The sequence below is a fragment of the Astatotilapia calliptera genome, chromosome 6 (genome assembly GCF_900246225.1).
Source record: "Astatotilapia calliptera chromosome 6, fAstCal1.2, whole genome shotgun sequence".
Lineage (NCBI taxonomy): Eukaryota > Metazoa > Chordata > Actinopteri > Cichliformes > Cichlidae > Astatotilapia > Astatotilapia calliptera.
The window spans coordinates 19215244-19232499 of record NC_039307.1 but is presented as its reverse complement, the minus strand read 5'-3'; the positions used below and the strand labels follow the sequence as shown (position 1 = coordinate 19232499).

Below are 17256 nucleotides of genomic sequence, written 5' to 3'. Positions count from 1 at the left end.
TCCACAATGTCAACACTGACCCCCTGGATTGAAACAGGGGTCAAGTGTTTCCTGGTCTTCCTGAAGTCCACGATCAGTTCCTTGGTCTTTGCCACGTTGAGCTGCAGATGATTCTGCTCACACCACGTGACAAAGGAGTCGACCACAGCCCGGTACTCTGTCTCATCATCCCTGCTGATGCATCCAACCACCGCAGAGTCATCAGAAAACTTCTGAAGATGGCAGGTCTCTGTGCAGTGGCTGAAGTCTGTGGTGTAGAGGGTGAAGAGGAAGGGGGAGAGGACAGTCCCCTGTGGTGCCCCTGTGTTGCTAATCACCTTGTCAGACACACACTGTGGGAGACGTACATATTGTGGTCTTCCTGTCAGGTAATCAACAATCCAGGACACCAGAGAAGCATCCACCTGCATCGCTGCTAACTTATCACCCAGGAGGGTCGGCCTGATGGTGTTGAAAGCACTGGAAAAGTCAAAAAACATGACCCTCACAGTGCTCGCCGGCTGGTCCAGATGGGTGTAGACACGATTGAGCAGGTAGATGATGGCGTCCTCTGTTCCGAGACGAGGCTGATAAGCGAACTGAAGGGGATCCAGATGTGGTCTTACTATGGGTCGCAGCTGGTCCAGGATGAGCCTTTCCAGGGTCTTCATGATGTGGGAGGTCAGTGCCACGGGCCTGTAATCCTGGGGGCCACTGGGACGAGGCGTCTTTGGTACAGGGACGAGGCATGATGTCTTCCACATCACCGGGACCCTCTGCAGACTCAGACTCAGCATAAACAGTTTATGAAAGACTCCACACAGCTGGGGGGCACAGGCCTTGAGGACAAGGGGACTCACTCCGTCTGGTCCAGCAGACTTGCCTGAGTGAAGTCTCCTCATTTGCATCTCAACCTGGTATTGAGTGAAGGTGATGGGTGGGGGAGGGGTGTCAGGAATCTCACAGGAGGCAACATGTGAAGAGAGAGGCTGGCACAGTGGTGTGGCTCTGGATTCCAGGCTGACTGCAGGTGAGGTTGTGGGGGTGGGAGCAGACACTGTGGTGTTGAATCTATTGAAAAACAGATTCAACTCGTCGGCTCTATTCTCACCTCCCTCAGCTCCCCTGCTGTTGGTTGGCCTGAATCCAGTGATGGTCTTCATGCCCCTCCACACCTCTCTCATGCTGTTCTGCTGGAGTTTCCACTCCAGCTTCCTCCTGTAATTGTCCTTAGCCTCTCTGATCTTGTCCTTTAGTAACACCTGGACCTTCCTCACCTCCTCTTTGTTGCCCCCTCTGAAAGCCCTCTTCTTGTTGTTGAGGAGGGCTTTGATGTCCTTAGTCACCCACGGCTTGTTATTTGGGTAACAATGAACAGTCTGAGCTGGAACAATGGAGTCGGTGCAGAAAGTTATGTAGTCTGTGATACACTCAGTAAGCCCATTGATGTCCTCGGCGTGAGGCTCACAGAGTGTTTCCCAGTCGGTCACCTCGAAACAGCCCTGTAGTTCCGCTATTGCCTCCTCTGACCACCTCCTAACAGTCCTGGTGGTCACAGGTTCCCTCCTCACAATTGGCACATAGCGGGGGGTGAGGTGAATCATATAGAAGGTATGTGACAATACTTTGAACATTTTAGGCTGGATAATTATTTAAAATGCATGCTGTATATGTGTGGTGAACAATATCTTTATTGCTCAGTTTCAGATGGTGGAAATAACATTAGTTGTTATCAGTTCTGCTAAATTTCAAGATAACCTTGTAAGTCAGAGCCAATAAAGGGGAACAATTAATAGAATTAGCACAGGGTCAAAGTGCTCCAAAGAGCCATTATGGAAAGAAAGTCAAATCAGATAAAAAAAAAAATGTAGATGTCAGTAATCTAATAAAATAAATAGTTGAATACAAGTTCACAAAATTGATTATGTTATAGATCACTGTACTAATTTGATGGTATGTGGAAAGGAAGCAGTACATTTAAAATACTTATGCATTTGAAAATCTGGATACAGGTCTTACGAAACTCAGTGTAGCACAGATAAAAATACAAATACAGATATGGTGTGCAAATAATCAAAGTCATTTTTCAGACTTTCAAAGCTTCACTGCTAAATAAACAGATTAATGTAGGCTCAATGTGAAGGCAGAGCAGTCCATCCCCTAACCTAACACTCCATACAGAGAGAACATAAATGTGAATGTAGCTTTTAATGTAAAGTACTTTGAGAAGCTATTTAGTACATCTTTACATACAGTAAATGCATTTAATTTGCTATTATATATGTGGCACAATAAGTTGTTTGCAATACAAGTGCAGGAATAATCATAACCGTGAGGGCCACTGCATAACATATTAACCAGTTTGCTCATCAAAGTTCTGATGTGTGAGCAATAGGTCAGTCTTCACTTAGAAGAATGAAGATAGAACATATGGGCAAGCCTCCTTTTAGCCTCTGAAGCCACGTGTCTTCATCTTCTCTCCAGTCCGCTGTTCATTGGTCTGTCTGTGTCTCTCCCTTAAAGTCTTCATGCAGTGAAGTTTTCATTGTTTTCTTTTTCTTGTTCATCAGCAAGTTGCAGCCAGTTTTCTCTGTTCTTCTTACACCCATTTAGCAAAGGAGAGCAGGAGTCAAACAGTCTCGATACAGTCTGAGGAAGGCAAAGACAGAGATGGGATTGTTGATAGAACAGTGGAAATTACAACTGATCTTAAGGGAACAAGGTGACAACAAGGTGAATTCTGTGATGAAATATATAAGGACACATGCATGCAAGTAGAATATACAGTTATCTACACATTGCTTACACAATACCAATAGTAATAACACACCTTGTAGAGTGGATAGCAGACCTCATCAATGTATTCAACTTGCATATACGGCAGTCGAGTGCTGTTTTCTCTGTTCATTATGTCCTAGTGAAAAGTAAGCATAAAGTGGCTGTTAAAAAGCACTTAAAGCACTTACAGAAGATCAGATAGAATTGTAAAAGTATGCAGTACTTGAATATGAACATTTATATATGAAGATTGATTCAACCCCAAACACTGCAAGCTACATTAAATTTACTTCACTCTGAATGGGGAAAAATGCATCAGAAATACACAACAGGCTTTATAAAGCTTTATGTATTCAAAGATATTGTTATTTTTGTTATAGTGTAGACAGAGTAACAGTAACATTTTATGAAAACCCTTTTTTGAATCTGTGTAAACAAAATAAGAAATTTTTTTAAACCACAGTGACAAAAATGTGAAGATATTCTGAGACATACCAGTGTTTGTGGTTATGTATTTTTTCAAAGAACAGTCTTTGGCACCGTGATACTGTTATACGACGGGGTAGATGCAATTGTAGCGCAACAAGAAATAGGACAACAGCATGCCTTTTAAACTTAAAAACATTTATCATCAGACTGAAACAAGATATTCACAAATGATTGGATTCTTGTTTGATTCCAATCATGAAAAAATAATTGTGTGGATGCCTTAATAGGCATCCACACTATTGAGTTCCTGTTTCTCTTTATTCTTTATTATTCCGGGTGTTTCCGTACACTTTTTGCCGTGGATCTACTTCCACAATTTTTGTGCTATTTTCACCGTTCAAACTCTAAACTGTTCTGCTCTTTCTGCTAATGCCGGCTATGACTTTTGGTGTTTATTACTATTATACTTTTTAAAATATTACACTTTTTTCCTTTAATTTGTCCCATTGAAATGAATGGGAAACTTCCACAATTCTGCTAAAACTTTCTTGTCTTTGAAACTTAACTACTGCCTCATACTTTCACCTAGAAACTTCATTCAAACTTTAAAATGTTCTCAAATGATTTGGCTATTCCTGTATGATTCAGCTTTTTCAGATCTTCTACCGTTTTAATCGTATCCCTCTTTGAGTTTTCAGTTGCAAAATTGTGATTTTTCAGAAAATACATGCGTTGCTATGGTTGCTATGCAATTAACTCAGAGGGGACAGTGAAACTGTTTGAATTTTCTCTTCATGTCCAAACAACTTCTTGCTACTCGCTCAATTTCCACTCAAGCCCCACAAATTATACACCAAAACGTAGGTATTTTTGCTGGCTTTCAGAAAATGTCACTATCATTGTTGTGGGACTCATAGATATTTTGCAAATCTCCTCAGAGTAACACAAAGTCAGAAAACTCTCCATATAAACTCAATGGAGAGTTTGTTCAAAATCACCGCTGGATTTCTCTAATGAGAGGCATTTTCAAATTGTCATATCTCCTTAACGAAGCGAAGTTAAGACATGAGGCTTGTCCCCGTATATGTTCAGACACTCCTGACGCTCACAATTCAAGAATTTCTTTCTCACCTATTACCGTTCTGAAATGAGTTGGACTTGTTTGAGGGTAGGAAATTTGTCCCTCGCTCAGATTTCATCAGATTTCAATCTCTGGAAATGAACCACTTTTTTCTCTCGTCATATCTTTTTGATGGATTTCCACAGAGCCCTGAAAATTTCCATGACTGCTCACCAAAGCCTGCTGTTTCTTACGGTGAAAGAATGATTTTGATGCTCCATATAGATTTAGAGTTACCAAAGGTTGTTTGAGCGCAAGTCAAGGCAGTTTTTGCTTCGCCTCTACTCAGTTACAGTGTATTACAAGTCATATATCTTTAAGAATTTATGTTTTATCTCTGAATTATGAAGACCTGAAGATTCCCCCATCTCTTCTGAATAAAACGATGCCTGAATGACCGTTCTAGCCTCTACGGTTAGGAAATTATGGCCATTTGTTCGAGGGGAATCCTGAATGTCAGAAATACACGAAGAAAACTCACACCTCTCTCTGTGTCTGTGTGTGTAAGGGCTGACTACAGCAGGTGCAGCTAATTTAACTGACCTTCATATACCAAGCCCAGACTCTCCACAGCTCCTGTTCCCTTTACTCTCTGTGTATGTGTGTCTGTGTATCAATATTTCTCCTATGTTTAGGTATTACTCCTCAATCATAGTATTTCTGCTAAAGCAAAGTACTTCTACTACATCTTAGTACTTCTGCTAAATCATAGTATTTCTGCTAATTCATAGTATTTTTGCAAAATCATGGTATTTGTGCAAAATCATGGTTTTGGGGCCAAATATTTCTGTTATTTTATAATATATGTGCTGAATATATTATATGTGCAAAATCATAGTATTTATCCCAAATTATAGTATTTATGCCAAATTACAGTATTTCTGCTAAAACGCAGAAATAGTACCTTTTAGCAGGAATTTCTACCAAAAGATAGTACTTCTGCTAAATCAGAGTATTTCTGCTAAACCAGAGTATTCCTGCCAAATCATAGTATTTGTACTGAAACATGGTACTTCTGCCCAATCATAGTATTTGTACTAAATCATAGTACTTGTGCCAAATCATAGTATTTATACCCAATCAAAGTATTTCTGCTAAATCATAGCATTTGTGCCAAATCATGGTATTTGTGCAAAAACATAGTATGTCTGCAAAACCATAGTATATCTCTTATGTTATAGTATTACTACTAAGGCATAGTATTTCTGCCAAATCATAGTATGTGTGCCAAATCGCAGTATTTATACCAAATCACAGTATTTGTGGTAAAACATAGTATTTCTGCCATATTGTGGTATTTGTGCAAGAACATTGAACTGTTATGTTATAGTATTACTACTAAGTCATAGTATTTCTGCCAAATCATAGTATTTGTGCCAAAGCATCGTATTTGTATAGAGTCATAGTATTTCTTCTAAGTCATAGTATTTCAATCAAATCTCAGTAGTTGTTGTTAAAACGCAGTATTATTGCCAAATCATAGTATTTGTACCCAATCTTAGTATTTCTGCTAAATCATAGCATTTGTTCCAAATCATGGTATTTGTGAAAAAACATAGTATGTCTGCAAAACCATAGTATATCTCTTATGTTATAGAATTACTACTAAGGCATAGTATTTCTGCCAAATCATAGTATTTGTACTAAATCATAGTACTTGTGCCAAATCATAGTACAGCAAAATCTCCAGTGTTAAATTAACACTGGAGAGTGTCTATATGGGTCCACACCTCTGAGTGTTAAATACAACACTGTTGAGTGTTAAATTAACACTTTTCACAGTGTTATATGTTTAAAAGTAACCTAGTCAGTTTTGAAGATTAACAATGACTAACACTGAGCAGTGCTGATTTTCTAACACTGGAAAATAACTCAAAATGTTAGAAATATTCCTGTGTTAGAAAATCAGCACTGCTCAGTGTTAGCCATTGTTAATCTTCAAAACTGACTAGGTTACTTTTAAACATATAACACTGTGAAAAGTGTTAATTTAACACTCAACAGTGTTGTATTTAACACTCAGAGGTGTGGACCCATATAGACACTCTCCAGTGTTAATTTAACACTAGAGATTTTGCTGTGTATTTGTTGCACATCATAGTATTGGAACCAAAACACAGTATTTGTCCCAAAGCATCGTATTTGTATGGAGTAATAGTATTTCTTCAAAATCATAGTATTTCAATCAAATCTCAGTAGTTGTGTTAAAATGCAGTATTATTGCCAAATCATAGTATTTGTACCCAATCATAGTATTTTGGCCAAATTGTGGTATTTGTGCCCAATTAATAATTCTGTTATGTTATAGTATTACTACTAAGTCGTAGAATATCTGTTATGTTATAGTGTATCTGCGGAATATAGTATGTGTGCCAAATCGTAGTATTTATACCAAATCACAGTATTTATGCTAAAACATAGTATTTCTGCCATATTGTGGTATTTGTGCAAGAACATTGAACTGTTATGTTATAGTATTACTACTAAGTCATAGTATTTCTGCCAAATCATAGTATTTGTGTGAATTTGTATACTGTAATATCACTGTAGTATGTAGTGGCTAAGTAGGGGGTGTTTACAGTGTAAATAGGTCATCTCTTGTGTTGGAGTGCCCTCTTGTGGCGCCTTTTGGGTAGTGCCTTAGTAAACGTGAACCCTGTAAGAAGTGGTATCAGACTGATTTGTAGTGGAGGAATTTGTTGCCAGTTTTCTTAATCATAGAAACCACACCATATCACCTCTCCACATCCTCCTACTGTATGCCATGCCTCCCTGTACCATCCATCTGACCGCCAATAAACTCCACCTGTGGTAATCTAATCCCTGGATGTCAGCCTCTCCTTCTGACCGAGGATAGTTACTATTGCAGCACCACCCAGCATTAAACTGACGTACACCATTCTGTACAATAGTATTTGTGCTAAAAAGTAGTATTTCTGCCAAATCATAGTATTACTGCTATTTCATACTATTTAAGCGAAATTACAGTGTTTCTGCAAAAACATGTTTGAGGGGTGGAAATCTGTCCTCCTCTCATTTTTCAAACTCCGAAAATTAAGCCATTTCTTCTCTCGTCATATCTCCGCGACAGAGATACAAAGAGCTATGTAAATCGCAGTCAAAGTACACCAAAGTCCGCTGATTCACCCAGTGCAAGAATTATGCTTCTATCCCACCTAGTTTTTGAGTACAAATTTATACACTATCACAGACCGGTAATTCATATTGATAATTTATTACAATTCTGCAAAGTTTTATGATTTTAGCAGCTTTTCTAATATGGACCTCAGATTCTTGTTAACAGTCTATGGCAGAAATACATACAAGTACACAGCCTGATGAAGCAGACAGAAGCAGTACCTCTGATTGGTTCAGCATTTTCACCTCTTTTCAGCACAAATCTCAGCCTCTTCTGCTGTTTTCATTAGAATTGTAAGCTTTTCCACCTTTCTTCAGTTACGTGAGAACCAGTTTGGCTCAATGAGTAGCTGAAAAATATCAGCCTCTTCTGCTGTTTTAGCAGGATTTCAGAGTTCAGCTTTTTCACTTGTTTTAAGCAAAAATTTCAGTTTCTTTACCTCATTTCACAACAAAGTTCTTCCTCTTCACCTCTTTTCTGCTAATTTGAGCTTCTGCTCCACAGTGCACATTGTCCCTCTCATCATATCTTTGCTTGTGACCAGAACTCATTTGGCTCAGAGGGTAGGGCATCTGCCGTGAGACCCGGTGGCAGAGGTTTGAATCCTACCTGTGACAGTTGCTACACATGTTCCCTGCTTGCATGCGCTCTGCTTTCTTGTGTGTCACTGCTCTCCAGTGTGTCATTACACATACAGCCATCTTCAGCAAGCACTTCTGCTTCTACACCTCTTTTCAGCTCATCTTTTTGCTTCTTTGCCTCTTTTCAGCAGAAATTCTTCTGATTCACCTCTTTTCTGCCAAATGTTTAGCTTTTTCACCTCTTATCAGCACAATTCTAAGCAGCTTCTGCTAATTTCACCACAATTGTCACTCTCTCCACCTCTTCTTTGTGTGAATGAGTTTGGTGCAGTGAGGTGAATCGCCGCCTTTAGTCCAGAAGGGCCAGGTTCAAATCCTGCTCAGGGCAATGATTTTTGTTTTGTTTTTTCAACTTTTTCAGCTTTTTTCAGCAGACATCTTCAGCGTTAAGGCATCCACACAGCATTTTCGCAGGAAATGCAAATTTTTCTAGTATTGATTTAAATTCCTTTTTATGTGCGCACACTTTTTTATCCGGATGTGAGTTCCACTCAACATTTTCAGAATCCTTGGCACACTACAAATCCTGCAAGCTCCACTTACAATGGGTTTGATTTTGAACTCTTCCCTCTCTTTGTCCCCCTGTGCAAAGAACTCCATGGCAACCAAACTGGCAATCTGTTAGGCGGAAGAGTGAGGTTAAGGTTGCAGTGAAAAAGGATTGAGAGATGAAGCATGAAGTGTTTTATTTTTCATTCAGAGCTACTTTGTGAGACCTACTCTTTTTTGTTCAGGCCAAGGCTTTGTGATAGCAGAGAGGTCACTGGCTGTCATCAGCATTGACCTGTGGGGTAAAGTAATAGCTTACAACACAGCGCATTCTCTTGGTTTACCGAGCACAACAATATAATATGCCTCTGATTCTAATTTATGTGATTCTCACCTGAGCAAGTCTCTTTGTTTCTCACTTTTCCAGCTCACTCCGCTTTTGTTAGCAAGAGAAAAGAACTCCTTTCTTCTTCTGAAAAAAAAAAATTAAAAACAGCCAGAAGAAACATGGGTTAAAATAAGACTGACTTAATGTGTAATCTACGTCTTCTATGACATTTTTAATGTTTCAGACGTACTCCATGTAGACAGTCAGGTCTGTGGCAAGGATTGCCCTTTTGATTAAGTGTAATAGAGCTTTGTGCTCTTCAGCAGACAGACCGCTAAGAATCTGACTGCCCTGGAAGATGAGAGAGAGAAAGAAAGTAAATTAAATTGAAGACTACAAGTTCACACACAGAGATCAAAATAATCTAATTATTTCACAAGTGGAATGATTGCAGAATAATAGATATAGTATATGAGCTTCATTTGAACGTCCTGTTGTGTGCATGCAAACATAACTTATTTCTTGCATCTTACAGTGTTGTTTAGGATGAAGACACACAGGTTGTAGTGGTGGTTCTCAAGAGAGGAGTGTCCATATAACTGAGCTAAAGGCTGATGAGTCCTGAGAGAAAAAAGAAAGAAAGAATCAGGACTGAATATAAGTAGGCAGTGACTAATAAGTGTTATAGATAGTACAAATCAAAATAAATACAAATAATTATGGTCTAGATAATTTAGAGTAAAAATAAGTAATGGAGTAAATGTGAGAGATGAAGAAGTAACATTTACCTTTCTATGAAGGAATTATTAACTCCTCTGTGATCAACATCATGATTCAGAGTGGCTATCATCAACGCTAAGATCTCCAGACGAGAAAAAATGGTCTAACATATGAACAGAAAGAAACAGGTTGTAATAATGAAGAAAATTATTTTTCTGCATTTTATAATTGAACGCTTTATAGGAAAAAAATAATAAGTGAGAAAATAATCATCTGCACATGTATATATTGCACATGTGCTACACAAAATAAAAGAAAGTTTGTATCAATAGGTGGCTCATGTGCTGTCAAAAGTCGATAATAAAAGTTTCTAACAGATAAGATGATAAAGGACCAACCCCAATTGGAGCTGAAGTCTATGGATCCCTACACACGAGTATATGTAAGGGTAAAAAACAGGAAGCAGGAATTTATGGATAGTTGATGATGCAAAATCTCTAAATCATTTTTAATTTTTTTTTTGTATTTTAATTGTATTTAAATAATCTCTAATCTAAAAGAATTAAGTGATAAGACAGTAAAATGTTAGATAGTAATGTCATTTTCTATCTGAACAAATACTGAAAAAAAAGTGTAACTGTAATTCTACTATTCAATGTTTGATGTTAAAGAAATGAAGTACGACAAATGATACTTCCATTTTAGTGTTACTAATACCAGTCAGTGTCTTCATTGAATATCCCACATAATTAAGCTCCAGACTATAACAGATACAAATATGCATAACAGATACAGCTTGGTCCTGGTACAAAGACCCCCAGGGTGGCCATACACCTGGATCTCCAAAAAGCTTAGAACACTGGTGAGTGAATGGCAGAAGTCACTTGAGTTGAGGCGTAGGCATGTGTCTGATTGTTACAGACAGCAGTTAAGAGGTTTTGGCAAGATCTAAAATTAATCCTCTTCCAAACAGTTAAGAGCGCTGAGTATGGAAGGACAACCCTGGCAGTCCTCAACTGACTCCTCCCAAAACTTCTGAGCTACAGGACAGATGAAACTCCGGTGGCATTATGCAAATGTCACAGTGTGACTGTCACATGGACACATAGAATTGATTGTAAATAAAATTATAATAATAGCAACTACAGACCCACTCTGCTTTTACCACAAACTAACCTGGAGTTGGTCTGTTGCCATGAGCATTGCAAACATGCTTTGAGCAGTGCTCACTGCATGGTGCCAGTTGTGGTAGGGCACGTTGTTCCTGTAGCCACGTTTCACAGTCAAAACCCACTGGCAAAGACTCTGGAAGGATGAGATATGTAAAATTGATAAATAATAGAAATTGAGAATATTTAAGGTATTAGGTGATTCTATTGTGCTTTTCTAGTTTGTCAGTAGTGAAATTCCTGTAACTCAAAGAGACATATTGAACTACATATTGTCAAATGTAAGAGCTAATAAGATAACACTAAAATATCCATTATGAACTCATATTCTCCTCTCTCAAAGGTCCTTTTCTCACTAACGTGATTCCTGTTTTGGTGCCTTAGATAAGATGGAGTTAATGAAATGAAAAAAAGACCAATGCCAGTGAAACAAGCTTGAACCACCACAGAACCCCAGGGTTTCACAGTCCTTAACATCAGTAGCTACACAACAGGATTTTACCAAGAAATTCACAGATAACTTGCAGATGCAGCTTGCAGATTTTGACAGAGAAGCTTTTCTTCTTACCAAAATCTCTTTACCCCAACTTTTAAAATGGAACATTGTGAAATGCTTAGTTATTAAACTTTGAATTTTGTGCTTGTTCAAAAGGCACAAACGCCAAACTGGCTTCACACTAACACTGATACAAGCACTATCCTGTATCCTGATTGGAAAAAAGATGTAAAAGAAGCATGATGTGTATGAAAAAGGATTTTTGAATTCATAAATACTTATGAAACAAGCCTATTAATGTCATTTTGTTCTAAAACAAACAAACAAACAAACAAACAAACAAACAAACAAACAAACAAAAATTAACTGTTTCCTCATTTATATGATAAAGGAAATGACGCTACTAATATTAATAGAAGCTGAGCTACCTTGTAGTCTATGTTAAAATCCTGCACCAAATTGAGATCCAGGAACATGCGAATCGTGGATTGTGTTGTCGCGTCTTCTGGCACGCCGAAACCAGAGAAATGGAAGTCTAGAATATTCAGCAATTCAGCAGAAGGAATGGTGGCCTCCTAAAAACACAACCAATAAAAGAAATTGAAATGTACTCTTCAGGACGTTCAAGCACAAACACACACAAACAAAATAGAACTTGAGCTCTTTTCCTCAGTTTACCTAGGTGTGTAAACACAGAAAACCCATCTAGCTTTAACATGGGTGAGGAGGTTACCTTAACCTTTGCACTCACATTCAGTGATAGCAGCTGATCAAGAGCTTTAAGTTGTTAGGGCATTAGTTCTACAATAGCATTAAAGCCTGTAAATCTGGCCTCTTGGAACAAAGCAAGGGTTGATTGCTTGACTACTGCCATAGTGATTAAAAAAATAGGAAGAGTGGAGAAGGAAGGCATTTAACAGAAAGAACAAGGTATATGAAAGAAAAGGGAACAAATGTGTGCACTATTTACTTTAAATCACTATTTACATGCACGATGCCACGCTGTAACAGGGATAAACTGGATAAAAAGAGAAAGGCTGATTTCTTCCAAAGAAAGCCTCACCTGCAATGCCTGGATTTCCTGCTCTGCTGCAGTGATGTGGTAGGCAAGGACCTGCACAATTACAATAAACAAAGAAAACTCAGAAACAAAACTTTAAGATTTGTTAATGTATGAATTATTTTTCTGACTCTTCTCTAACTTACTAATTGGGCGAGATAGTGTTCTCACCTCCTGTGTGACCTCTATACTGGCCCTCCGCTCCTCAGTGATCTGGACTGCCTGAGCATACTGTAGAGCCAGGCCACAATACACTGCCAGGTCTTCCAGAAGGCGCTCGTCATATCGGTTAAAGACTTCCATTTCATCTGAGGCTCTGCTTTGTTTGTTCATCAGCTGGCACACAGCTAAATGACATTAAAAGACAGATGGTTGTGTAGCTTGAGCACAAAGTTCTTCAAATTATGTTTTTGTTTTTAACACATAGTCTAGTTGCTTTCTGTGGTAAAGCTGAGATGGGCAACTTGTTTTTGGAATCACTGGGAAAAAAAATCACAATAATAATCTCAGCATCTAAATATTCAAGTGGCTAGAAAAGATAACTGGATTAAAAACTGAAACAATTTTATAAAATGTCCAGATCTGGTCTTCTCAGAGCAGATCACAGTAAGTAGTATAAAGACTGAAAAGGTCTAAACAGTAAGTAAGGATTTCTAGCTGTGAAAGGTCACTGCAAATCATCTGTGAAACCTATTATTTTATATTATTTGATACTATTTTATTTTCTATTTTAATAAGAGAGCTTTGTATGCTGTGCTTCATTTGTGCTTGTCTGGTAACAGAGGTGTGAAAGATTTATTTTCAAATTCTATCCTGTTTACAATGTTTACTGCCATTCAAGAAAAGAACTTACCGATAACATTTTCAGATCTCTCATTTCTAACTGGGCAGCAGATGAGACTCCTTTTCAGTTCATCAGAACTCTTCGACATATTAAGTGTTTCCATAGAAGTCAGGGTTCGAAAGGCACATGACGGATCTATATTCCTGAGGTCATGCTCCCTGAAAAATTATACTTTCAAATTACAAAACCCCCCAAATATCCCATATTTGTTTTAAAAGTAAATCACACTCAAGGACTTGCAAAGTCTCCAGACAATACCTTCTGTAGATCTGGCAGGTTGATCCGAGCTCCTCACATTCCAAATGTATAACTCTTGAGAATAAAGTCTGTAATCAAAAGACAAAAATGAAAAACAAAACAAAACAAAACAAAAAAAATGAAAACATTGTGTATGGCTAAAAATATTGTACTATATTCTAAACAGACAAAGTAATGGAAAACAAGGAAATTGAGCAGGATGTCAAGATAATGTACCTTTTCTTCAGTGTCTGAAGTTTGCTCACTGGGGATAAAGATGGTGCAGTATTGAGCGTGTGTAAAGGGCATGATGGTGGCAGCCATCTTACTCAGCATAACTTCAAGGGAATGGTGCTCCTTTGATAGTACTTGTGCCATCTCTATCAAAGCCTGGACCACACATACACACATATGCATGAAGATATTACTTAGATATACATGTTACAAGGCATAAAACGATTTTAAACTGTTCTCTGGCTTTACCTTACTGCGTTTAGCCTCTTGTCTCGCACCTTCATACAGCTGGACATTATCCAGGACAGTCCCCAACACATCCATGTGATTTGACAACACCTTAAAACAAAATCAAACGCGTATTTATGGGTGGTAAGCATTAAGACAAGGCAAATCTGACATTATAAATAATGTTTATAATAGAAAAAAATCTCCATACTAAAGTCCAATCCCTCACCTTTTCATCAACGTTTGTGAAAACAGAACGTGATCCATCGCAACTATTTCTTTTGTTGATCATTAGCAGGACACCTAAAACCTGTTCAAAAAAAGAAAACGTTTTATTTACATCCAATCTATATTTAAAATTCTGTTATGACAATGAACAATATGCCACTGAAAAATCCACAGGACATTTACATTAGTTAAAGGTATTTGCAACGGCACACATACCTCTCCCCTATGGTTGCTGATAGGAACACTCAGAACCGTCCTGATCTTTGATGTTTGATCATTGGCTAAGTTGAATCTGGGGTCCTGTTGGGACAAATAAGGAAAACATAAGTGCATGTAAGAGGATCACTTAATATTAATTACTTAACAGCAACATGTTTTAAACATATCCTATCCAACAGTCTTATGTATGTTAGATATTTGTGGCAACTGAGTAGCAACAGACTTTAATACCTAAACTAACTTTAATCTCTTCATAACCCTTTGTTGTTAAGCTATTGGGTCAGCGCTGTTCATCAGCTTTAGCCACATCTGACCAAAAATACCCACACTTCTCAGGATGCTTGGCATCTACCTAGTTATTAGGGACAACCCATGCACACCCACGCTGACTGGATTTACCTGGTGTTCAACTCTTCCAGGCACACATTCCAAATCACCTTACTTGTGAGGGCAAGAAGAGCTGCTGTGACCACCACCTGTAAGCCTTTTAGACAGCTTTGGCATGAATCTACTTTTGTGGGGGTGTATGTGTGGGCATGTGCGAGGAAAGGACAGTAATCCAAGGTTTATCACTGGAAGCAGTCACTAAAAGGATTAAAAGAAACTGCGTCATCAGGGATTCCCTATCAGGCTTCTTCAAATAGCCATGTCATCATCTCAAAACAGACTTTCAGGAAATGGGTGACTCATTAAACATGCAGTCCTTATTTCTGATTTTTAATCCCTCGTCTGTGCCCTGGAACATGGGAGTTAAGCTTACATGTACAATCATGACATCAACATTTACCTCAGATGCATCTCTTAGATTTATTGGTGAAGCTGTAGCCATTACGCATCCCATGATCCCTTTTACCAGTTCTAGATGAGCTTGGCTGTATGGGTTTCCCTCATTCAAGTGCCCCAGTGATGTTAGGGCTATCACGTCTTCCAAGCTACTCCTTCCACCACAGTGTTTCCGTACAAGAGAGAGCGAACCACCCTCTGCTCCCAGTAGCTCCCCAACATGGATCACAGTCCCCTGGCAGAGCTCTGCTAAAGAACCCATACAGCTTAGGCCTTCTCCTAGGAGCCCCATCATCCAAGGGCAGCCGTCACCATGGCCACATGATGTGGGTGGAAAAAACTGTGGAGGGTGGGGTAAGCTAGATGAGCAGGGGCAAACGGGAGCTCGTGGTTGACAGGGAGAAAACTGAAAACGGGAACAACGAGGTAAGCAGAGACAGCATGGTGAATGGCTTTCTTTAACATCTGGACCAAAGTGGTCCATCCATTCAGGGACACTGAGATTTGAAGCGAGGCGTCTGTCTGTCAAAGTTAAAACGTTCAGGTCTGAGCTTCTCAATGGGGAAGAATTTCTCCGATAAGGTGCCTTCATGAGCGCCTCGGAATGGTCAGAGCTCCTCCTTTGAAACCTTGACAGAAGTGGGGACATTTCTGTCTGTGGACAACTGACCCTGAAATCATACACAAATTACACGATTTATTTAAAAGCAAAACTAAAATAAAGTACTTAAAATTTGTATAAAAAGTATTAAACGTATATGTGGAAACATAATTTTATCTAATGCAGCTTATATTTTCATTACTAATAAAGTGTTCACCTTTACAAGCGTTTTATTCAACAAAAGTTTGTTAAAAACGTTTTAATCGCACATTATAATTTTGAGGGATCTGAGTAATTTGAGTTTCAGCTAAAACTGTAGAGGTATAAAATGTAAACGCTTACGCTGAGGTTCTGCGTAAAAAGTAAGCCCTTGTGAAGTCGGAGTGGTCATCCAACCATGCGTCCTCTTGGTAGCTTGTCGTACCATCTCCAAACTTCCTGCTATGCAACCTGGACCTTGGACTCCACAGTGGGGAGAAGAACCAGCCCGTGCCTTGCACCATCGGCGAGTCGCTCACGATTCCCCTGCGCATCGACTCCGCGCCAGCGTCCGGAGATGCCCCAGGACTCACGCTGCCAGGCTCCATGGACTCTAGCGCTTCAGAGTGAAGGCAGGGCATCCCCTCGCTCAGGTAAATCGAGAAAAGATCGGGTAAACTCAGTTTTTACGCCCAGTGAGCTATCTAAGAGAAACACCTCGAACGCGAGGAGGCAGAAAGTAAGACAGACTAACGACTTGCCAGAGAGCAGAGCATAAAGAGCCCGTGAAAACGATTGCGTCAAGGTAATCCCTTGACCTTTATTTAGCCGATATCCACTAAAGGAACCTGATTAAATGGATTTGCTCTAACCCCCGGCTCGTACATGTTATGAACTCGTCATTTAAATTTAACACCTGTGTCCAAGTGTCCAAAAAAGTAAATATCTTAGAACTAGGAAAACCAACCTATTGTGATATTTATTTGTACAATAACAAAAAAGCACCAACATGTCCTCATTTAAATAGTAAATAATAGGTTAATCCTAATTATTTGGCTTGGTGTAAACTGAATGCCAACTGTATACCAGTCAAGTACATTTCATTTAGCCAGATTCTGTTAAATACATTTATCCGTGCAACATAAGTACAACATAACATAAATTGTACTCCTTGCAAAGAAAAGAAAAGAAAAGAAAAGCCGAAGATCATAAAAGCAAGGTGACCAGAACAATGTTTATTTAGTTTTTAGGGAATATCACACAGTGCTGTAATAAGAAAGGGCTTTTCAAACATTCTTTGACTGATATCTTGTTTATCCTTTTCTTATCATGTTTTATTTTCTGGAGACAAATAACTGAAATTGTAGCGACATACCATCAATTGGTGTGTGAGGTTTTAAAAGTTTCTTTTAAAGAATTTTTCTTTCATCTGTTTAAATTGCTCTGCAGTCCTCAATATTATTTTTACTTTGGACAGAAAACTGCATGCTGGTATGTGCCACTCAGTATTTAAGGGCTCCCTCTGCTGGTCTTGGGTACTTCTCATCACCTGCAG

The 17256-nt window shown here is 38.8% G+C and overlaps 1 protein-coding gene across 1 annotated transcript; it reads right to left on the bottom strand.

Annotated features, from left to right (window-relative positions):
* Positions 1–1921: 1921 nt before the first annotated feature.
* Positions 1922–17101, bottom strand: pde5aa (phosphodiesterase 5A, cGMP-specific, a). The gene is made up of 20 exons (XM_026170856.1): positions 16065–17101; positions 15126–15792; positions 14336–14419; positions 14121–14201; positions 13913–14002; positions 13667–13819; positions 13451–13518; positions 13202–13350; positions 12520–12695; positions 12352–12402; positions 11717–11863; positions 10800–10928; positions 9692–9786; positions 9437–9524; positions 9154–9254; positions 8970–9047; positions 8807–8870; positions 8630–8704; positions 2810–2893; positions 1922–2628 (listed from the first exon to the last, which is right to left on the bottom strand). The coding sequence occupies exons 1-20, from the start codon at positions 16340–16342 to the stop codon at positions 2506–2508; spliced, it is 2781 nt and encodes a 926-aa protein (XP_026026641.1). The 5' UTR covers positions 16343–17101; the 3' UTR covers positions 1922–2505.
* Between the last annotated feature and the right edge of the window lie 155 nt (positions 17102–17256).

Bases quoted from the DNA above. Each gene is read 5' to 3' on its own strand.
- pde5aa (XM_026170856.1), bottom strand. From the start codon at position 16,342: ATGCCCTGCCTTCACTCTGAAGCGCTAGAGTCCATGGAGCCTGGCAGC. The intron at 9,255-9,436 runs GTAAGATGCAAG...CTCATCTTCCAG, and splicing joins TCTTCATCCTAAACAACACT to GGCAGTCAGATTCTTAGCGG. The intron at 8,705-8,806 runs GTAGGTCTCACA...TCCGCCTAACAG, and splicing joins CTTGGCCTGAACAAAAAAGA to ATTGCCAGTTTGGTTGCCAT.